This window comes from Vulpes vulpes, chromosome 11 (genome assembly GCF_048418805.1).
Source record: "Vulpes vulpes isolate BD-2025 chromosome 11, VulVul3, whole genome shotgun sequence".
Lineage (NCBI taxonomy): Eukaryota > Metazoa > Chordata > Mammalia > Carnivora > Canidae > Vulpes > Vulpes vulpes.
In genome coordinates, this window is record NC_132790.1 from 29687949 (window position 1) to 29708394 (window position 20446).

Genomic DNA, 20446 nt, shown 5'->3' on the forward strand with positions numbered 1-20446 from the left:
GACTTGTTAAAATACAGCTGCTGACCCCACACTCAGAGTTTCTACTTCAGTAGGTCTTAGGGTAGGCCTAAGAGTTTATATTTCTCTAAGTTCCTAGGTGATGCTGATGTTGCTGGTCCAAGGACAACACTTTGAGGACAACTGATCTATAGTGGTTATCAATCGTGGCTTATAAAATAACTTACATACTTCATGTACAACTATGAGGCCCAGTCCCACCCCCAGACCAAATAAATCTGTTTTTCTGGGGTGTGAGCTGAAATGTGATGAATCCATATTTTTTAAAAAGATGCTCCAAGACATTCTAATGGATAGCTAAGAGTTGAGAACCACTGATCTAGATCTTCTAATTACCAATTATAATGCAAAGTAAAAGGGACAAATAATTGACACAAAGGTATCATTTCACAAAAGGTACCATCTACATAAGAGCTACAGACTATGAATGAAGTAAGACATTGCTGGAATTTTTGACTGACTCCCAATCAGAACTTGTTTCATGAACTCAAAAGTATAAAAGGACCATGGCAGACAAGAAACTGAGGCAAGATGCTTTTAAAGGAGTACTTAGTTTATCAGAAATAATGCAAAAACACCCCTCTATTTCCCAGCATTCATTTTTCCTGAATTCTAGAAGAGGAAGAAGAAAGAGGGAGGGAACAGGGAAGAGGATGGGGGAGAGGAGAAGAGAAGACAAAGAATAGAGAAATACCCATTTGACCTGCAGTAAGTCTTTCCCACGTGTACCAAGTGACATATACAGGTATTTCACAGCTACACGGTAATGCACTAGCAAACCACTAGGAAAAAAATACCCATCAGTAATAAAATAGATGATCTGTGGCATATTCATACAAAGGAATATCCCGTGATAGTGAAAATGAATAGGCTACACAACATGAACATAATGTAACAACGTCGATGCTATTAGGAATATAATGTTAAATGAATAAAGAAGTCAGAGAATACATATAGATAAGTCTATTCATATAAAATTCAAGAAATTATAAAACTAAAAAAATGGATTGTTTATGAATATATGTGATGAAACTACAAAGAAGGGATGCCTGGGTGGTTCAGTGGTTGAGTGTCTGCCTTTGGCTAAGGGAGTGATCCCAGGGTCCAGGATTGAGTCTTGCATCAGACTCCTTGCAGGGAGCCTGCTGCTTCTCCCTCTGCCAATGTTTCTGCCTCTCTCTCTCTGTCTCTTGTGAATAAATAAAATCTTAAAAAGAAAAAAGAAACTATAAAGAAAAAAATGATAAATACAAAATTGAGGCTAGTTCTCATGGGAAGGCAAGGGGAAAGTAGTACAGGAGACTAAAGAAATATTTTATGAAGACAGGGGTGGTAAATGTATCATTATTCTTTATACTTTATATATACAGCTGCTTGAAAAGTAATTTTGTGTCCATGTGATATTTAGACACCAAAAAAGACACAGGATGGACAAGCCAATGGAATACAATAAAAAATAAAATGACAAAATTAGACTAAAATTAAAGGTTAGGCATTGGCTTCAGAGCCCAAAACACCTTACCAGGACACCACTCAGTTCTTCATGCTTCCTACCTTTCCCTTCTATCCATTCAATTGTACTCAACAAATATTAACATACCCTGTGTACCTACATTTGCCCAGCATTATTACTATGCTAAGGGCAACACAAACCTTCTAACAGTGTATGACATGGTGACTCCAATGCTTTACAATCTGAATAAGAGACCAATTAAATTTGCACTGTTCAATATGATGGCTAATAGCCAAATATGGCTACTTAAATCCACACTATGTTAAATAAAATACAAATTCAGTTCCTCAGTTAAACTAGCCACATTTCAAGTGTTAAATAGCCACATATAGCTAGTGGCTACCATACTGGACAGTGCAGATACAAAACATTTCCATAACTGCAGTAAGTTCTGTCCAGCACCAACGTAGACTGTTGAAATCCCAATACATATAGAAGATAATCAACTGTAAAAAATATGTGCTCAGACAATGCAACATGAGGGAAGAGATCAATGGAGGACAGAACTCTGGGTACAGCTTCTGAATTTGTTCCAGTGCCTAATCATACATATTTTATTTTTCCCACAGCTACTGATCTGCCATGTGAAGTCTCTGTGGTTCTCCTCTCATCTCTTATCAGTTGCTTTTGAAAACTAATGGCCTACCTCTTTGTGTTTGAGGGGTAGCTCCCCTCTTCTGATAAAATGGCTGTCTTTCTGAAAAGGCACTGACACACAATCTAAGACTTATTCAGTAATTCACATTTCCAGCTTCTGTTAACTTTCCACCTATGTGCATGCCTAACTCTGAGAATCAGGCTTTGATAAGCTATTAAATCATCCTGTAGGCAACTTATAAGCCAATTTATTCATCACCTTCTAAAGATAAGGATGAACCAATTATTCTCCAGTGATAATGGCTCCCTAAGAAGGAACATTAAAAACATACATGATACAACAGATAGTTCTTCCCTTTTTTATTTCACATTTAAATATGTCGCTAAATGCCAGAAGGAAAACAGTGAGTGCTGTAAAAATACTAAAAACAAATACTTTTAATGATATGGATTATGGTATGATCTACATAAAAGGTAGAGAGACTTTGGATTGAACTACTTTGAGCTGTTGCCTTCAAATTCCCAAGTCACACTTAACTCTCTGCTATATATGAAATACCAGTATTATCAAATCAAACACATATTTTGGCTAAGAGGGGTATGCTTGTAAATTCTGAGATAATTCTCTGTACAGTAATCCCCAGAGTTCAAATGTCTGCCTAGAGTTAAAATGTTGCCATCGAACCTTACACCATACTATCCTGAAGTAGAATCATGAGGAAAGTTGAATAACTGCACAGTTGAAGAAACTATGTAAAAGTCACTAAAAGATGTTTCACAAACAAAAACATTTAGGTTTTTATCTTTATTTCCCAAACTCCATCATAATTCACACATTAAATCTGCCTCTTAAATGTGAAATACAGCTGGTTCAGATTTTGCATATTCTCTAAATTGTAGAGATTATGTGACATATGTATGTTTATCTGTCCTATCCACCTGTTTCAAGTGGCAAAGCACAGGTTTTATTTTTTCAGTGTATGGGTATATCACAGAAGATAAAGTGGGGGTTGATATCAAGAGAAATAAAAATAATATGATTATCAACAAACATGTGACTGAGCTTATCTAATTTCTACTGGCAAAGAACATGGGTGCCTGAGTTTCTTTATTATCAATTTCTTCTACAGGAGCAAAGATGAAGTTTCTTTTTATTTTGTAAAAAAGGAAGCAAATCTGTCTCACTAAAGCTAAATACATAGAAGTGTTTCAGGGGTTTCTAGAATTCATGTGCAATTTATAGGCTATTTTTAAAAAATTTCTAAGAATACTAAATTTCTTAAATTCATACAAAGAGAAATTCATACCAACAACATGGGAAGGTAAAATGAAATTTTACTTTCATATAATAAAGTTACTTTAAAATATCTAACTAGGCCCTATCTATTATTCCAAGTTTGTTAATGCATTTTCCTTCCTTTTTTTTTTTTTTTTAAAGATTTTATTTATTTATTTGAGAGAGAGCAAAAGTGAGGGAGATCACAGAGGGAGAGGCAGGAGAAGCAGAAGGAGAAGCAGACTTGCTGCTGAGCAGGGAGCCTGATACCAAGACCCTGAGATTATAACCTTAGCTGAAGGCAGATGCTAAACTGACTGAGCCACCCAGGCACCCCTTGTTAATTCATTTTCTGAAATAGATACAGTAGCCTAGAGCCAACTATTTGTTATCTTACAATTGGCATTATCTATCATGAGTCATATTCTTATATTTCTTCATTAAACAAACTTTTTTTAAAAAAAGATTTTATTTATTCATAGAGACCCAGAGAGAGAGAGAGAGGCAGAGACACAGGCAGAGGGAGAAGCAGGCTCCATGCAGGGAGCCCGATGTGGGACTTGATCCCAGGTCCCCAGGATCACACCCTGGGCTGCAGGCAGCGCCAAACCGCTGCGCCACCGGGACTGCCCAACTTTTTTTTTTTTTAAACAAACTTTTATTAGACTACTAACCACTATGGAAAATAGAGACATAAATCAGGCATGGCCTTTTGCCTTCTAGGAGCCTACACAGACTAACAGAAGAGATCACAGATCTAAATGTACAAGCTACGATGACAAAACTCCTGAGAGAAAAAAATAGAAAATCTTTGTAATCTTTTGAATAAGATATAAAAATCATGAATCACATTTAAATAGTGATAAATTATATATAAACAAAATAAATTCGTCTTCAAAAGGTACTACAAAAAAGATGCAAAGGCAAGGCACACTGGAAGAAAGTATCTAAAATACAGATAATAAAGGTCTAGTGTCCAGAACATATAAAGAACTCTGATAACTAAATAATAAAAAGACAACCTAACAACAATGGGCAAAAGAACTAAAAAGATAGTTCACAAAAGAAGATATATAAATGGCCAATAAGCACATGAGAAAATAAAGTCCAACAATATGAGTCATCACAGAAAAGCAAATTAAGACTGTAATGAGATATATACTTACTAGAATAACTAAAAAATACTGACAACACCAATTTTTCTCAAACACATGGAGCAAACAGAACTCTTATCCTTTGCTGGTGGGCATACAAAATAGTACAAGTACTCTAAAAAACTGTTTGCCAGTTTCTTTTTTTTTTCTTTTTTTTTTGTTTGTTTGTTTGCCAGTTTCTTATAAAGTTAATCATACATTTACTATACAACCCAGCAATTCCTAGGTACTTACACAAAGGAAATGAAAACATGTGCACACAAAGACTTGTGCATAAATTTTCATAGAGTTCATTTATAACAGCCTCAAATTGGAAACAACCTAAATGTCCTCAAAAGATAAATGAATTAAAAAATTGTATATTGATGCAATGGAATAGTATTCAGCAATAAAGAGGAACAAGCCTACTGGATGAATCTTAAAAGCATTATGTTGAGTGGAAGAAGTCAGATACAAGAGTAAATACTGCATGATAACATTTAATAAGCCTAAATAAAATATTATATAAAAAACACTGATATGAAATTCTGGAAAAGGAAAATTCTAATCTGTGACAACAGAAAGTAGATCGATGGTTGTTTATGGCTGAGACCAGGAAGGGAGACTGACTGTGAAGGGAAATAAGGGAATAAATTTTTTATTTTTATGACAATAGAGGTTATAAGCCCTTGTAAATTTGACAAAATTTGTTGAACTGTATATTTAAAATGCGTGGGTTTTTTTGGTATATACAGTATATTTAATAAAGTTGAGAAGCAACAATAACAAAAAGAGCTTATTCATGCATTGGCTTAATTATTCAATTGTCCTATTACCTAATTACTTAAATTATAATCACACCCTTACTATAGTATTATTAAGGATGAAACATCAGGCTCCTGGAAACACAGATGGGACACAGCAATGATCTACTTCAAAGAACAAAAGCATCTAGAACACAGTGATAGATCACTGTCAAGCGATCACAGCTCTTTAAGGTAGATTATGATCTAATCTGCTCTCAGAGTTTACTTTTGATTTAGTCTTCAAATTCTGACAGGTATTGTATTTCTGTGTCCTAATTCCATCCCTCATCCCAAGGCACTGGTTAAGTTTAACCTTCTCTGTCTTAGGAGATCTGAATCCTGGCCGACTCACTATTTGTTGCAATCCTCTACTTTGTGTCAACTCCAGGGCTGCTACTCTTGTAAAACAACTGGATTACTGGCTGCCAGCTATTCTTTTTGGTTACAACACCTTGGCTTCTTTCATTATAATCACCCTGGGCTCTCTGGGTCTCAGCTGTCATGACGACCATCATCACAGCACTTACCATTTCAGCATCAATCTGTGATAAACGCTGGGCTTTACATAGCATCTAATTATCACATTGGCTTGGCAAGGTGGCCATTTTTATTCATCTTTATAGTTAGGAATTGGAGGCTCAGATATTAAACATAAATTTAGTATGTATAGAAGGTGAATTCTAATTCAAGTCTAACTATATGACTGTTTACTTGGACAAATTCAGCACCTTCTGGTAGGGATAACATTATCTCAGTAGCTACTTCATTCTGTAACATCACTGGCAACCCTCTATATGTCAATCAACAAGTCTGTCCCATATTTTTAACATCCTCTTTGGTGTCCAACACAGTTACATACCATTTGGGTGAACACTAAAATTACTGCTGAATAAATGAGTACCCATAGTTATTTTTAGGTAGAAGAAAACAAGCTAGGGGAAAAAAAGTGAAAATGACATAAATTTTCTCTGTTCTCAACCCAACCTAAATTCTGCAAACATGTAACAAACACAGATTTTCCCCCTTTCCTAAAAAAAGTAATTAAACCCACCAGAGTAAAAATAGAATTTGGACAAGATTACACATTAATTGTAAGAAGTAACAATATCAGTTTTGCTTTTTATAGCTCCAATTACTATCCATAATGGTCAAATTACTAAGGGTTAATTGGTGTCTTACTAGAGTAACCTGCATTTGTTTTTAGACAATGCCAACAGGCATTGCATTTTATACAAAATGAGTTCTATTTGTATCATTCCTCAAAAGATTGACTGGTAATTTTTTTTAACTCACACCAAACCTGCTTATTTCAAAAGCATTCAATCATTCAGATATTTTGCTCAGCCAGACTGAGTGAGATAATAGGGCTATTCTCTCATACACTTTTAGTTAAGAAAAGTAGTAACTGCCCTCAAAAGGAATGCAAGACTAGAAACAGGCAGAGAACCCCATGTTTTGACTTGCAAGGTGGTATGCAGATACCGCAGTGTTAATGCATCAAAGACACTAACTCATTACGCAAATAACACATTAGCCTAACTCGTATTTAAAGAGCAAACTATTACCACTCAAGCCAGTAAAAATGAAGTTCAAATATTGAATTAAGGGCAGCCCCATGGCTCAGCGGTTTAGCGCTGCCTTCAGCCCAGGGTGTGATCCTGGAGACCTGGGATCGGGTCCCACGTAGCTAGATAGTCTGCTAGCTTTTCCCGGCTTCCTGCATGGAGCCTTGTTTCTCCCTCTGCCTGGGTCTCTGCCTCTCTCTCTCTCTCTCTCTCTGTTACTCTCATGAATAAATAAATACGTTTAAAAAAACAGTGAATTAAGCACAGATATTTACAGAAGCTTGTTAGATGGGGAATGTCAATTCATGAATCATTTAAAATATACAATTAGATCTTCAAAAAAAAAAAAAGCAGATATTTAATTCACTCCTTCCTGAGACAATCTTAAACTAACAGTAAGTTACAAGGAAGAAAGAGGGAGAGGGCCCTCAGTGGACAAGAAATCTCAACCAATATTTGGAGGACAGAAAACAGTGGTTGAGTGATGACCAATGTGTCAAAGTATGGAAGCCGTTATCTAGAATACAGAGTAAGTACACCACAGCAGAAAGGTGACCTGCAAACAGAACCATGGTGAGGCTGGAGATGGAGGAAATGGAGATTCATTGATAAATTTTGCATATGGAACTGTCAGCCTTCTTCCACATCCCACCAGAATCAGTGGTGGCCAGATGCCCCCACCAAACAGGGAATAGCAAGTCTTTCTCTAGGGCAGTAGTCCTCAGCATCATTATCATCTGATAGGTCTGTCATGACACAGACTGCTCGGCAGCACTCCTACTGTTTCTGATGATTCAGTAGTAGTGGTTGCCAGGGCTGCAGGGAAGGTGGGAGGGGACTACTAATGAGTAAGGGATTTCTTTCTAAAGTGATGAAAATATAAAATTAGATAGTGGTGATGGTTTGTGAAACGAGACCCAGCTGTGTCTTAAACTGCCACCATTTTTACTTCAGACTGTACTTTCTAACTGATGTTCTTTCCAGCTTATTTTTTCACTTGGGCAAAAGGCCAAGTGGATAAAGCATCCCGTGATAAGAACCAAAGATACCCCCTTGAAGCACCAACTGCCCTGACATCAGCAAGCCCTCACATGACTGACCCCTATGACAATGACTGATCTGACCTTTACTGCCCACCCGCACACACTCATGGACCTCTGTTCCACATCTTCCTTATAAATACTTGGAAGTATTTTCAGCACTGGAGATTGTCTTTGGTAGAGTAGACCACTATCTTCCAGGGATTGAACGGCTCACTGAAATAAATTCCTTTCTTGTTTCACCATAACCTGTCTTTCTGCCTTTGGGTTTTGCCAGCAGCAAGTGGCCAAAGCTGGTCTGTTTGGGACACTCAGAGCCAGGTACTCGTGCACCCCTGGGCCCTAAATGCAATTGCACTATTTTGTGAATATAGTAAAAACTACTGAACTGTACATTTTAAAGGGTGAACTTTATGGTAAGTGAGTTCATCTCAATAAAGCTGTTCTTTTTTTTTTTTTTTTTTAAATAAAGCTGTTCTTTAAAAAATCATTTATTCATCTGCACCCAGGACTCTCACCAAAGTCCAGCAAATAGATGTGAGAAAATTTAAAAGTATGGCTTCCCTTTGTCTTTCCTATGTTAAACCTATTCAGTTTTTTCGAGCATTTCTCTAGACCATGATGTCTATATCTCTCTTATTTTGGCTGTTGCCCTAAAGTCAGAATACAAAATCACAACCTTTCATATAAAGTTTAGTTTAAAAAGTCCAAGTATTTGGTAGTAGGTAAAGGAACAGGACAGAGAAGCTAGATAGTCTGCTATCTTTTCATGATTTGGCTAAATATAATTCATTCAAGGATAAAGTATCAAATATGACATTAAAGACCAAAAGACATTCCATAACCAAATACAGATAACATGTACTTGGGTAACTAAAAGATTGTACATCATAAAATGTTCTATAATAGGGAGGGAAAGTTGTATTAACAGGTTCCTGTTATCCCAAGAACAGAAAAGTAACAGAATCCAAAGTAAATATAACAGCCATTCATTATTAAATATAAATGACATTTTTAAAATGCACTCTCGTGTAATAATTCTACTGATAAGGTTATTTCTAAATTCAATTCAACCTACACAAGGTTGAAATTCCCTCGCCATATGCTGTTCTTGCCTCAGGACAGGCTTTTGTGTAACAGCTACCACACTGTGAATTTCTTATTTAATGCCTATCTTGTTCATTAGATTGTATGGAGTCATGAAGGTTGAGATCATATCTGTCTTGTTCATCTTTGTAACCAAGCACCTAACCTAGTGTTTGGCACACAGCTCACTCTCAATAAATGTTCAATCAAATTGAGAATGATCTTTGAGCTCTGAATCAGGCAAATGGTAGTAATACAAACTATGAAGACAAAGAGGAACAAGATACAGTCTGATGAATTTGAGGGCTAACAGGAAGATAAGCAGTGTAAGCAGACAATTTTAATTTTTTTAATAAATAGAATTGGTGGAAATCCTTCCCAACAGTATTCAAGTCTTTATTCTGTATTAATAAAGTTATAAAATTAAACAGTCCCTAAATCCAAAAACTAAGTCTAAGCTATAGAGAAAAAAGTGATGCCAGTGTTTTAAAACAGAAAGAATAAAAGCAACATGCATTAACAGAAGGGTATTTAAATAAGCAAGATGTGGGGGTGGAAGTGCGGATTCTGAGTGAGATCATTTCTAAGCTGAGTTTAGATGGATGGGCATGGGTTAGCTGGACAAATGCATGGGGAAAGGGCATTCCATGTAGAAAAACAACTTCTGCAAAGAAACACTTATATGTTATTAGAAATTTATTAGCAGTTCAGGATAGTTGAAGCAAAGAGAAGTAGGCACAAATGGGTGAAAAGATGAAATGAGTGTGGAAAAAGAAAATTTGGGGATGGTATTCACACAGCTGCTTTGACAAACTGGAAAGATGGTTGTGACATTTCCTGATACAGGGAATTCAGAAGGAAAAAACAGACTGAGGGAATGATGATGAATTTAGTTTGAGCATGTTGAGATGGTTATACAACAGCCACTGGAGAAGACAACTAGCACTTTACAGATGGGAGCTGAACAGAGGTCTCATGTTGGAGATAGGAATTTCACAACACCATTCTTGGATCATTACCTCGAATGTGTGCAGGTTTTAACCCTAGCACTTTCACACCAACAGTTCTCCATTATAAAAACCCTCTCCACTTGCTGCTTAATTTGCCTGAAATGCTCATTCCCTAGCTATACTGCACAAATGAATAAATTGATAAAGTGATAACGAAGTTCCTGAGTCTTTTATACCAATTGTCTGCTAATTCTTATTTCCATCAAAATAGTTAATTTTTAACATATATAATACACTAAAAGAAGAAATCTCTTTGTCTTAAGGTCCCATTGTAAAGAAAACAGCATAAAGTAAGATCATTAATCACACACATTCAGGAAATAAAGATCTCAAAGTTTCATGGTGATATTTTTTCCATGAAACAGAGTTAAAAAAGTGATGAACATATTCAATTCTGTTGTGGGCTTAAATTTATAGTAGAAACTATACAGGAAAGTTTAGAAGAATGAGAATCTGTGCTTTACAAATTTAACAATATGTACCAAATATCTACTATTTCTGGAAGACATAGATATACAGGATGTTTATAATTTGTAAGATAGACATGAAAAGAAGTATGACCTGGCTAAACATTAAAAATAAGAGGAGCTTTTTTTCTTTAGAACATGAGATTAGAGGAGTACTTTAAGAGAGGAGAAAAAGAGTAACATAATTTCTATTGAGAAAAATGGAAGGAATCAAGGAGAAAGCCCTCTTTCACTTGAGCCTTGGAGGAAGGAGATACGGAAAAAGGACTCTCATGGTATAGCGAGGGGCATTAAGAAACACAGAGGTGCATGAAAATGCACAGTACAAATAAAATAGCCATAATCGTAAAACTCTTGAAAATCAAATGAGTATAAATCAACAAAGTTCAGATAAGCATCAAGTGGAAGAAGAATGAGAAAGTTATATAGGCTGGAAGACAGTCTCACACTTAGTTATAAAGGATACCTCAGTCTAACTCAGATTCACATGTTGATATTCTTACCAAAGCCACTTAACAGAATAAGTACATCCTGAGTATGAATGTTTCATGGCTTCTGAGCTCAGCATCTGCACTCGTGAGATGACCCAGGGGAATGAGTTTAAGATTGCTCATACAAAACACAAAGCAAACAATTCATCAAACTGGAATAAAATCAACTTGAAGCCCAAGTCGATTATCCCTCTCCCCACCTACCATGGAAACAGCTAATTCTTTTCTCATTAAAAAAGTAATAAATACTAGTTTTTTGAATCTGAATAAAAGACAAGTTTAAAGAAGAAAATAAATATAAGTAGAGACAGCCACTGTTTACTAGTTGAATACTGGTGTATATTTTTCCAGACTACCCCCACCACACACACACTGTAAAACCTGGAGGCACATTCTACTTCCTATTTCATAACCACTGTTTTTCTTATAACATGTAATGATTTATCACCAATTTTAATGGCTGTACAGTAATCCATTGTTTGGACGATTCATAATTAATTTCACCCTCAGTTTATTGCCACTCCATTATACCCAGTTTTAATTTTTAAATTTCTTTGTTGAGCAATTTTTGTTGTTTTTTGAAAGGGAAAGAATTTTTTAAAATTTAATTCCAGTATAGTTAACATATAGTGATATATTAGTTTCAGGTGTATAGAACAGTTATTCAACACTTCCATACATTACCAGGAGCTTATCATAACAAATGCATTTAACCCCCACCCCCTATTTAACCCATCCCCTACCCACGTCCCCTCTGTAACCATCAGTTTGTTGTCTATAGTTAGGAGTCTTTTGTTGAGCAGTTTTAACTATTTCCTAAAATCAGTATCTCATGATTTATACTTTCCTAAAGGTTATATTAATTTTCTAAGGTGGCCAAAATAAATTACCACAAGCTGGGTGGCTTAAAGCACAGGAATTTATTATCTCACAGCTATAAATGCCAAAAATCTGAAATCAAGGTATTGGCAGTGCCATGCTCCTTCTAAGGTTCTAGGGAAGAACTACTTTCCAGCGGCTCTCAGCATCCTTAGTATTCATTCCTCAGAATCACTCCTGTCTCTGCTGCCTTTTTCATGTCTTCCTTCCTTCTGTGCCTATCTCCTCCATGTCTCTGAATCCAAATCTCCTTCATTCTTTTATAAAGATAATAGTCATTGAATTTAGGCCCACCCTAATCCACTATTTTAACATCTGCAAATACCTTCTTTCCAAATAAGATTGTATTCACAGGGACTGTCCTTTGTGGGGACATAATCAAGCTACTACAGAGGTCATCCAAAAGACAGAGAAATTTATAGTATTTTATTCAAATAGAATAAAACTCATTGAATCCTTTCATGAATCTAAGATATATATGGTGTTTACTGATCTTATTTTTCTTGTATATTTAAACATTTTGCTATTTCATCATCCTAGAAATTATTTAATCATTACTCACCAGTTACTCCTAATTAAGTTAAAAAAGAGTGAAACATTGAAAATAGAAATGATGGATGTCTAGGATGCATAGTGGATAAGAGGAAGGTGTAGAGTGAGAGAAATCATCACCATTATTTCATCTTCAGTTTTCTTACTACAGTACACTCTAAGAAAAGCCTGGAAATAGAAATGTTATCTTTTTGTAGTTATCAAAGAACACAGTTGAGAATTGAGATCTTTTATTTTTCACTCACAATGACAAAGAGAAGAAAAATGATAAAGATGCTTCATAAATATTAGCCAAGTCAGGAAATGAATGCAAAGAGACAGAAGTAACAATCTAGCCTCCAATAATAATGGTGAAATTGGTTATATATGTGAAATCTCAGACTGTGAACGTACAGATAACGATACCCTAAATGAATTTTCTCAAACCCAAGAACTAATAAGTGAATAATATATTTCTAAGGGCAAAAAGGAAATATGATATTTTTTATTCAATTAGTTATTCTACAGTTAGGACTTTATCATGCAATAACATGCAATAAGAACTTGGATCACACCAGTCTGCTGAAAGGATATGTGACAATATTCTTTTATCATCTACATTTTGCACCAGAAGTTATTTGATAGGTTAAAAGTGAACAAAGGCTGAAGGCAAGTATGTATACAAAAGTGTCTGGAAGAAAATGTAAAAATGACAAAAATAAGTAATTTAATCATTGGTTGGGAATCATTGGGGGAAAGAGCAGAGGGAGAAGCAGACTCCTCGCTGAGCAGGGAGCCCAACATGGGACTTGATCCCAGGACCCTGAGCAGAAGGCAGATGCTTAACCAATTGAGCCACCCAGGTACCCCTGATAGAAATATTCTTAAATTAGATTATGGTGATATTTGAACTGTGAAAATATACTGAAATCCACTGAACTGTATTCTTTAAATTGGCGAATTTTATGGTAAATAAATTCTCTCTCAATAAAGCAGCTTTCAAAAATCTGGGTTTGCATGTGTATGTTCTTATTAAAATTCTAAAAATGTTGATTTTCACTAACCCCTTATTTTTACCTCTGCAAATTATTAAGATTGCTTAAAAATATTTATTAAAAATAAGGTCCATTATACCTAGATGGTAAATGATGATGACTGTTTTCTTGGTACACTGATGGTTAATCTATCTTCCTAAATGGACATTTAGATCGTTAGTATTTATTCCCTAGTATAAGCAAAGTTGCTTTCAACATTTTTGTTTATACACTTTTACAGAGTTGTAAGATCATTCCCTCAATAAAAATTCCTAGAAATGAAATTCTTGGTAAAAGGTATTTCTCTAGAAAAGCTGTACCAATTTATATTTCCAACAGCAATGTTCAAGATGAAAGCATGTTTTATTGTTAAATATGCTTACCTTCATAGCTTATTAAAAAAATAATAATAAGGAAAAAACACCTGTTAACAAAACACCAAAAGCAAAGCAAAGCAAAACCAACAACAACAACAAAAAACAATAATAATCAAACACTCTTTCAAATACATTAGGCTGAACCTTCCTCCAATTCTGGTTCTGACAAGAAATGGAGAATTTTATTATGTGACATTTTTGAATATAGGTTTTGCAACTTAGTATACTTCAATTCTCTCAGAATACATCACTTACAAATTGTATTTATAGGCAAAATATAATGAAAACACTTAGCTTTCTCTTGTTTAAAAAATGTATTGGGCAGCCCCAGTGGCTTAGAGGTTTAGCACGGCCTTCAACCCAGGGTGTGATCCTGGAGAACTGGGATTGAGTCCCACGTCAGGCTCCCAGCATGGAGCCTGCTTCTCCCTCTGCCCCCCCTCCCCCGCCTCTCTCTCTCGCGCTCTCTCTCTCTCTCTGTATGTCTCTAATAAATAAATAAAAAATCTTAAAAAAAATTATTTATAGCTCTGTCTGCCCAGAGGGTTTAGAAGCAATAATCCCCCAAGAGCAGCAAGATACTCAATGACTAAATCTTGGTTTCTAAATAACATTTTCCAATAAAAGGAACCACATCTCTCTGGAGAAATGGTTGCTTCAAGGGCCACAGTAGGGAAAATGAAAAGCCTAGGATAAACTGCCAAAACTTGGAAGCAAACCAAGGTGTTCCTCAGTAGGTGAATGGATAAACTGGCACATCCAGATAATGGAATATTCAGAAATGAGCTACCAAGCCATGACAAGTTGTGGAGGAACCTTAAATGTATAGTATGCTAAACTAAAGAAACCAATCTGAAAAGGTTACATACGAATATGATTCTAACTACATTACATTCAGGAGGTGATGCTTAATTCTATCTCCTACTTCCCAACCCCTCACTCCCACCTCCAATAAGGGTGGGCTAGATCTAATAACTGACTTCCAAAGGACAAAGAAAGGGAAAAATAGTACATTTTCAGTGGAGAAAACCAGCAAACACTGTCTAATTCAAGTCATAAAGGTTAATGTCACCATATGGATATCACAAACTCCCTGATGATGGTAAGAGCACTTCAACTCTATGGTATTCCTTCCAAAACCCCATATGATTCCAGTTGAAACATGAGAAAAAACATTGGCCAAATGCAGATTGGGATACATTCTACAAGTCATGAAAAACAAGGAAAGACTGAGAAATTGCTACAGATTAGAAGAGATTGGGGAAATATGACACCTAAATGTAATGTGGTACCCTGAACTGGATCCTGGGAGAAGAAAGAAGGTATAATGGAAAAGTGAAATCCAAATAAAGTCTGGAATGTAGTTAACAGTAATGTACTAACAACAGGTTCTTAGTTTTGACAAAATGTACCATAGCAATATATGATATTTATAATGGGGGAAACTGGGCAAAAGGTGTATACAAAATGTCTGCACTGTCTTTGCAACTTTTATATATTTAAAAATTACTCAAAAATAGAAAGTTTATTAAAAACAACAATAACTACAAAATTGAACTTAAAAATAGAGCCATGAAACCACTAAACCAACATAGATATCCTTTTGGAAAATATTAAACTTTTAATTTAACTATCATTTACCCCATTTTGAAAGTATGTTAAATAAAATTAAAGGCTGAGGGAAGACTAACAATTTCTTATTGGAGATTAAATCAGGCATTAATCTGAAACATGAGGTACTGCATATTAATAGTCCTAGAACTATGCATATTCAATTAGATACATTTGACTGACATTAATAGAAATACTTCAAAACACATTAAAAAATACAGAACCTGAAATACTGCCAATTTAATCTGTCAAGTTTTACTGTACACTGTGTTCTGTGGTTCACTGAACTTTACTGGTAAAGAAGGAATATATTTAATCCACTACTAGTAGTATAATGGCAAACCTCGTAAATTTACACCTTTCACATATTTATGACACTTCTGAGGGGAAGGTACTTTGCCTCTAACTTCATAGACTAAAAAAATGAATACCAAAAATTTAAGAAAGGTTATCTAAAACTTGGATATATCCTTATAAGGCCAAAAGATCAGTATGCCCTTTCAATGGAATCTGAGGACACAGACTCATTCAAAGGTTATTCAATTACTTATCAGAATGTACATTGCTCTAGGGGCATCTGGGTGGCTCAGTCAGTTAAGTGTCTGCCTTTGTTCTAGTCCTGATCTCAGGGTCCTGGGATGGAGGCTATGGGCTCTCTGCTCACGGGGAGTCTGCTTCTCCCTGGGCCCCTCCCCCCTGCTCATGATTTCTCCATCTCAAATAAATAAAACCTGAAAAAAAAAAAAGGAAGTACTTTGTTGCACGATTCTATTTACTATTGAATTAAATATCTCAGATTAAGTAAAGTTACATGTTAACTTGTAGATTTCTGTCTAGTAGAGTGCAAATCATTTCTGTCAGGTAGAAAAGAAAATGCCAAATGTTAAGGCTTATTGGTCTGTAGGACATTAACCAGTTTGTAACTAACCTAGCATCTTATTCTAAAATTCCTTTATTAGATTGCCTGTGAATACACAGCTCTTCACTCTCTTAACTAGCCTTACTACTTTACTTGTTCCATTAGTAATTAATGAATAAAATATTTGATACATGTTTCTTCATATTTGTATGAGTCATGATTTTAATTTTTTTTTTTCATGATTTTAATTTTTTAAAATTATGCCTTCAAAGGCATTAAGGAACTTTCCATGACATGCCTGACATGACTTTTTCTACACACTGCTCTGCAAATCCTACAGTCTCACAGGGCTATTACGATGATAAGTTTTCTGTACAGTATTCTGATAACATTGTCAATTATCTTGTTATTGGAATGATCAAATAACACTTTATCTCAAAGATAAATCAGAAAAGAAGCTAAGTAAAGTTTATGTTATTTTCAAGACCATGTAATCTGACTTCTAAGACTTTCTAAAGTTACATATCGCTCCTGATGGTACTTTTGTAGGTTAGTTTTCTTTATAAACTGATGATTTAAAACATTTTTTCTTCCATTTGTTCTGGGTAGCTTTTAAAAAATCATTTTATTTATTTATTTATTTATTTATTTATTTATTTATTTATTTATTTAAGATTTTATTTATTTATTCATGATAGACACACACACATACACACACACACACACACACACAGAGGCAGAGACACTGGCAGAGGGAGAAGCAGGCTCCATACAGGGAGCCTGATGTGGGACTCGATCCTGGGACTCTAGCATCACGCCCTGGGCCAAAGGCAGGTGCTAAACCGCTGAGCCACCCAGGGATCTCCCTCCCCTTTTTTTTTAATGAAAGGGGCTGATACCTGGTTTGGATGTGAACTATAATTGCCTTTATTTTCAAAAAGATGATTAATTACACTTACATTCTGATTACATACTAGGAGATTTATTGAAAAAAAAATTAGCAAAAAGAAAAAAAAAATCACAACCTCTTTCCAGTGTCACATTTTTCACTAAAACCAAAAGTCTAAACAAATGTGATTTAAGGAAGAAACTTGGTTATTGTCAAACCTAAATATACTTCAGTGAATTCAAATGGACTAACAGTAAACACTAATTTCAATTTTTAGATTTTAGCATTGGAGAAAAAATGCATTACTTCACTCTCACCCAACCCATAATCAGTAGTCCATTAAAGCAAAAGAAAAAAGAAAATTCTGTACCCTGACATCACTTCTAGGTGAAGTTGTCCTGAAACAGTTAAGAATGCAGGAACATTGAAGAAATTCTCCTCAGGCATCTTAATTTTGCTTGAAGGCTGCAAATGAAAAACATGAGCCACAAAAAGCTATGAGGTATTCTGCTCTGCTTTCACATTCACATACATGCCACAACTAAAAATCACAATGCAATTAAATATATGTGAGGACAGGTCATTTTCATGAAAATAAATGCAGTTCTCCGTACACTCCTAAAAGAGAAAATGCCTGCTTAGAAACAGTTAAGGTCAAAGACATTTACTCCATATTTTCAAAACATACAACTAAAGGACATATCTTGTCACAAGATATACTTCTCCCTAAAAAGTGATTCTGATTGAGAGACAAGTCAAGGAAAGATTATAGATTAAATTTTTTTAATGTGAAAAATTACCTAACCTCTTAAAATTCTGACCTATGATTGAGATTTGATTTTCTGAAGGGAATAGCCTCTAGAACATGTGTTGTCATATTATTAAATTTTTCTTAATGCTTTTAAATGCAGATTCTTATAAACACATTATAAGCTTTTACATACATTAACTCCCACCATAACTCAGAAGAGCAGAATCCTATCTTTAAAAGGTACTGAGAGTTATTTAAGATTTTTATAAATTTACAATATAGATAAGGTGATTATTTCATTTGAAACAGGTAGGAAACATGCTAGTCAGCATTTATCGCAAGCTAAAAAATTATTTGGGGGTCAAATATTACTTACTTTACGTTCTAAAAAAAGATTATTTATTTATTTGACAGAAAGAGAGAGCACAAGCAGGAGCAGCAGAGGGGGAGGGAGAAGCAGACTCCCCACTGAGCAGGGAGCCAGAAGCCAGCAGATCCCAAGACCCCTGGATCATCATGACCCCAAGCTGAAGGCAGAGGCTTAACCAACTGAGCCACCTAGGTGCCCCCTAAATGCAATTTATTTATTTATTATGTTTTTTTCCTAAATGCAATTTAAATAGTATAATTAAGAAAGTTTCTGGATCGAAGTATAACTATTATACTTACTTTTTGCGAAGAAAGTTAACTTCCCTACTCTTGTTATTTCAAATTGTGCATTTACTTGAAAGTTTTTTAGTATAATAGTGCAGTTACTATAAAAGCAACAAAGTCAATTTCAAATATGCAATAGAGAATGTGAGTCTCCTTTTAAAAGACTTAGTATCAAATACTGAATTATAGAAACACATGAAATGAAGGCATTTTATTTAATTCAACTGGTTCTAAAAATATTGCATATCATATACAGGCATATATGAGTAAGAAATCTAGTGTAAAACTTACCAGTTGAAATCACTCATTTATTTTGTAACTGCCTGTTATTTTTCAAACTTACTTTGATACTGGTCTTACACGTCCTATCACTGCTTTTTAAAAGCCATCTTTGTTTAATTTTTTTTTTTATTTTATTTATTTATGATAGGCACACAGTGAGAGAGAGAGAGAGGCAGAGACACAGGCAGAGGGAGAAGCAGGCTCCACGCACCGGGAGCCCAACGTGGGACTCGATCCCAGGTCTCCAGGATCGCGCCCTGGGCCAAAGGCAGGCGCCAAACCGCTGCGCCACCCAGGGATCCCCTAAAAGCCATCTTTGAATCCCATATTCACTGAGAGGATTCTGTTTCTAAGGACTTAAGTACTCAAGACTAAAAATATTTGCCCTGATATATGTTACGATTTCCAAAATAAAAAAATATGCTCTTTACAATCCCTATTTACTAAATAATTAGGTTTCAAGTAAGGCCCAACACATTTATTAGAATATTATATTTTCTCCTTTCCTTTACCTCTTTAATCTATAATTTGTATTGGTGTTATATCTCGACTTCTACACAGTGATTTCTCTCATTTTATGTGCATATAAAAAAGTCTAGTTTTTTTTTTTTAAGATTTTATTTATTTGTTCATGAGAAACACACACACACACACACAGAGAGAGAGAGAGAGAGAGAGAGGCAGAGACACAGGCAGAGGGAGAAGCAGGCTCCATGCAGGGAGACGTGGGACTTGATCCTCAGTCCCCAGGATCATGCCCTGGGCTGAAGGTGGCGCTAGACCGCTGAGCCACCCGGGCTACCCAAAAAGTCTAGTTTTTATGACTATACTTTATTCTTTCATTTATTAGCATTTGGACAAAATGGAATCTAATCCTCTTACATCTCTTAAATCCAACTTATTTAAATACGTATAAACATATCACCACTTAATCATGCCTTCCAGTGTTATACATATTTACATACTGAAATTCGTATTACGTTTTAAAAAATTACTTCCTTTTATTTCTCCTTTTTATTACAACTTATGCATCACATTGATTTTTTAAAACCTCTGTATGAATTAAGTTATATTATCTATACATTTTATTTCAGAATTATTAAAGGAACATTATGAAATATTTTAAAAAGTAATTGTTGGGATCCCTGGGTGGCGCAGCGGTTTGGTGCCTGCCTTTGGCCCAGGGCGCGATCCTGGAGACCCGGGATCGAATCCCACGTCGGGTTCCCGGTGCATGGAGCCTGCTTCTCTCTCTGCCTATGTTGCCTATGTCTCTGTGTGTGTGTGTGTGTGTGTGTGTGTGACTATCATAAATAAATAAAAATTAAAAAAAAAAAAAGTAATTGTTGGGGCAGCCCCGGTGGCGCAGCGGTTTAGCGCCGCCTGCAGCCTGGGGTGTGATCCTGGAGACCCAGGATCGAGTCCTGCATCAGGCTCCCTGCATGGAGCCTGCTTCTCCCTCTACCTGCCTCTCTGCCTCTCTCTCTCTCTGTCTCTCATGAATAAATAAGTAAAATCTTAAAAAAAAAAAAAAAAAAAAAAGTAATTGTTGAGGGTAGTGTCAGCAAACATGGAGG

The 20446-nt window shown here is 35.5% G+C and overlaps 1 protein-coding gene across 8 annotated transcripts in view; it reads right to left on the bottom strand.

The window, feature by feature from the left end:
* The window catches only part of NARS2 (asparaginyl-tRNA synthetase 2, mitochondrial), a 130531-nt gene that overhangs the window by 56106 nt on the left and 53979 nt on the right, over window positions 1-20446 (bottom strand). For 7 of the 8 annotated variants that reach the window (XM_072726009.1, XM_072726011.1, XM_072726008.1 and 4 more), the window contains one exon: window positions 17553-17647. The exons of the other annotated variant lie outside the window; for it this stretch is intronic. In XM_072726009.1, coding sequence (XP_072582110.1) covers window positions 17553-17647 — 95 coding nt within the window. The remainder of the gene's footprint in view (window positions 1-17552; window positions 17648-20446) is intronic. 8 annotated transcript variants of the gene reach the window in all.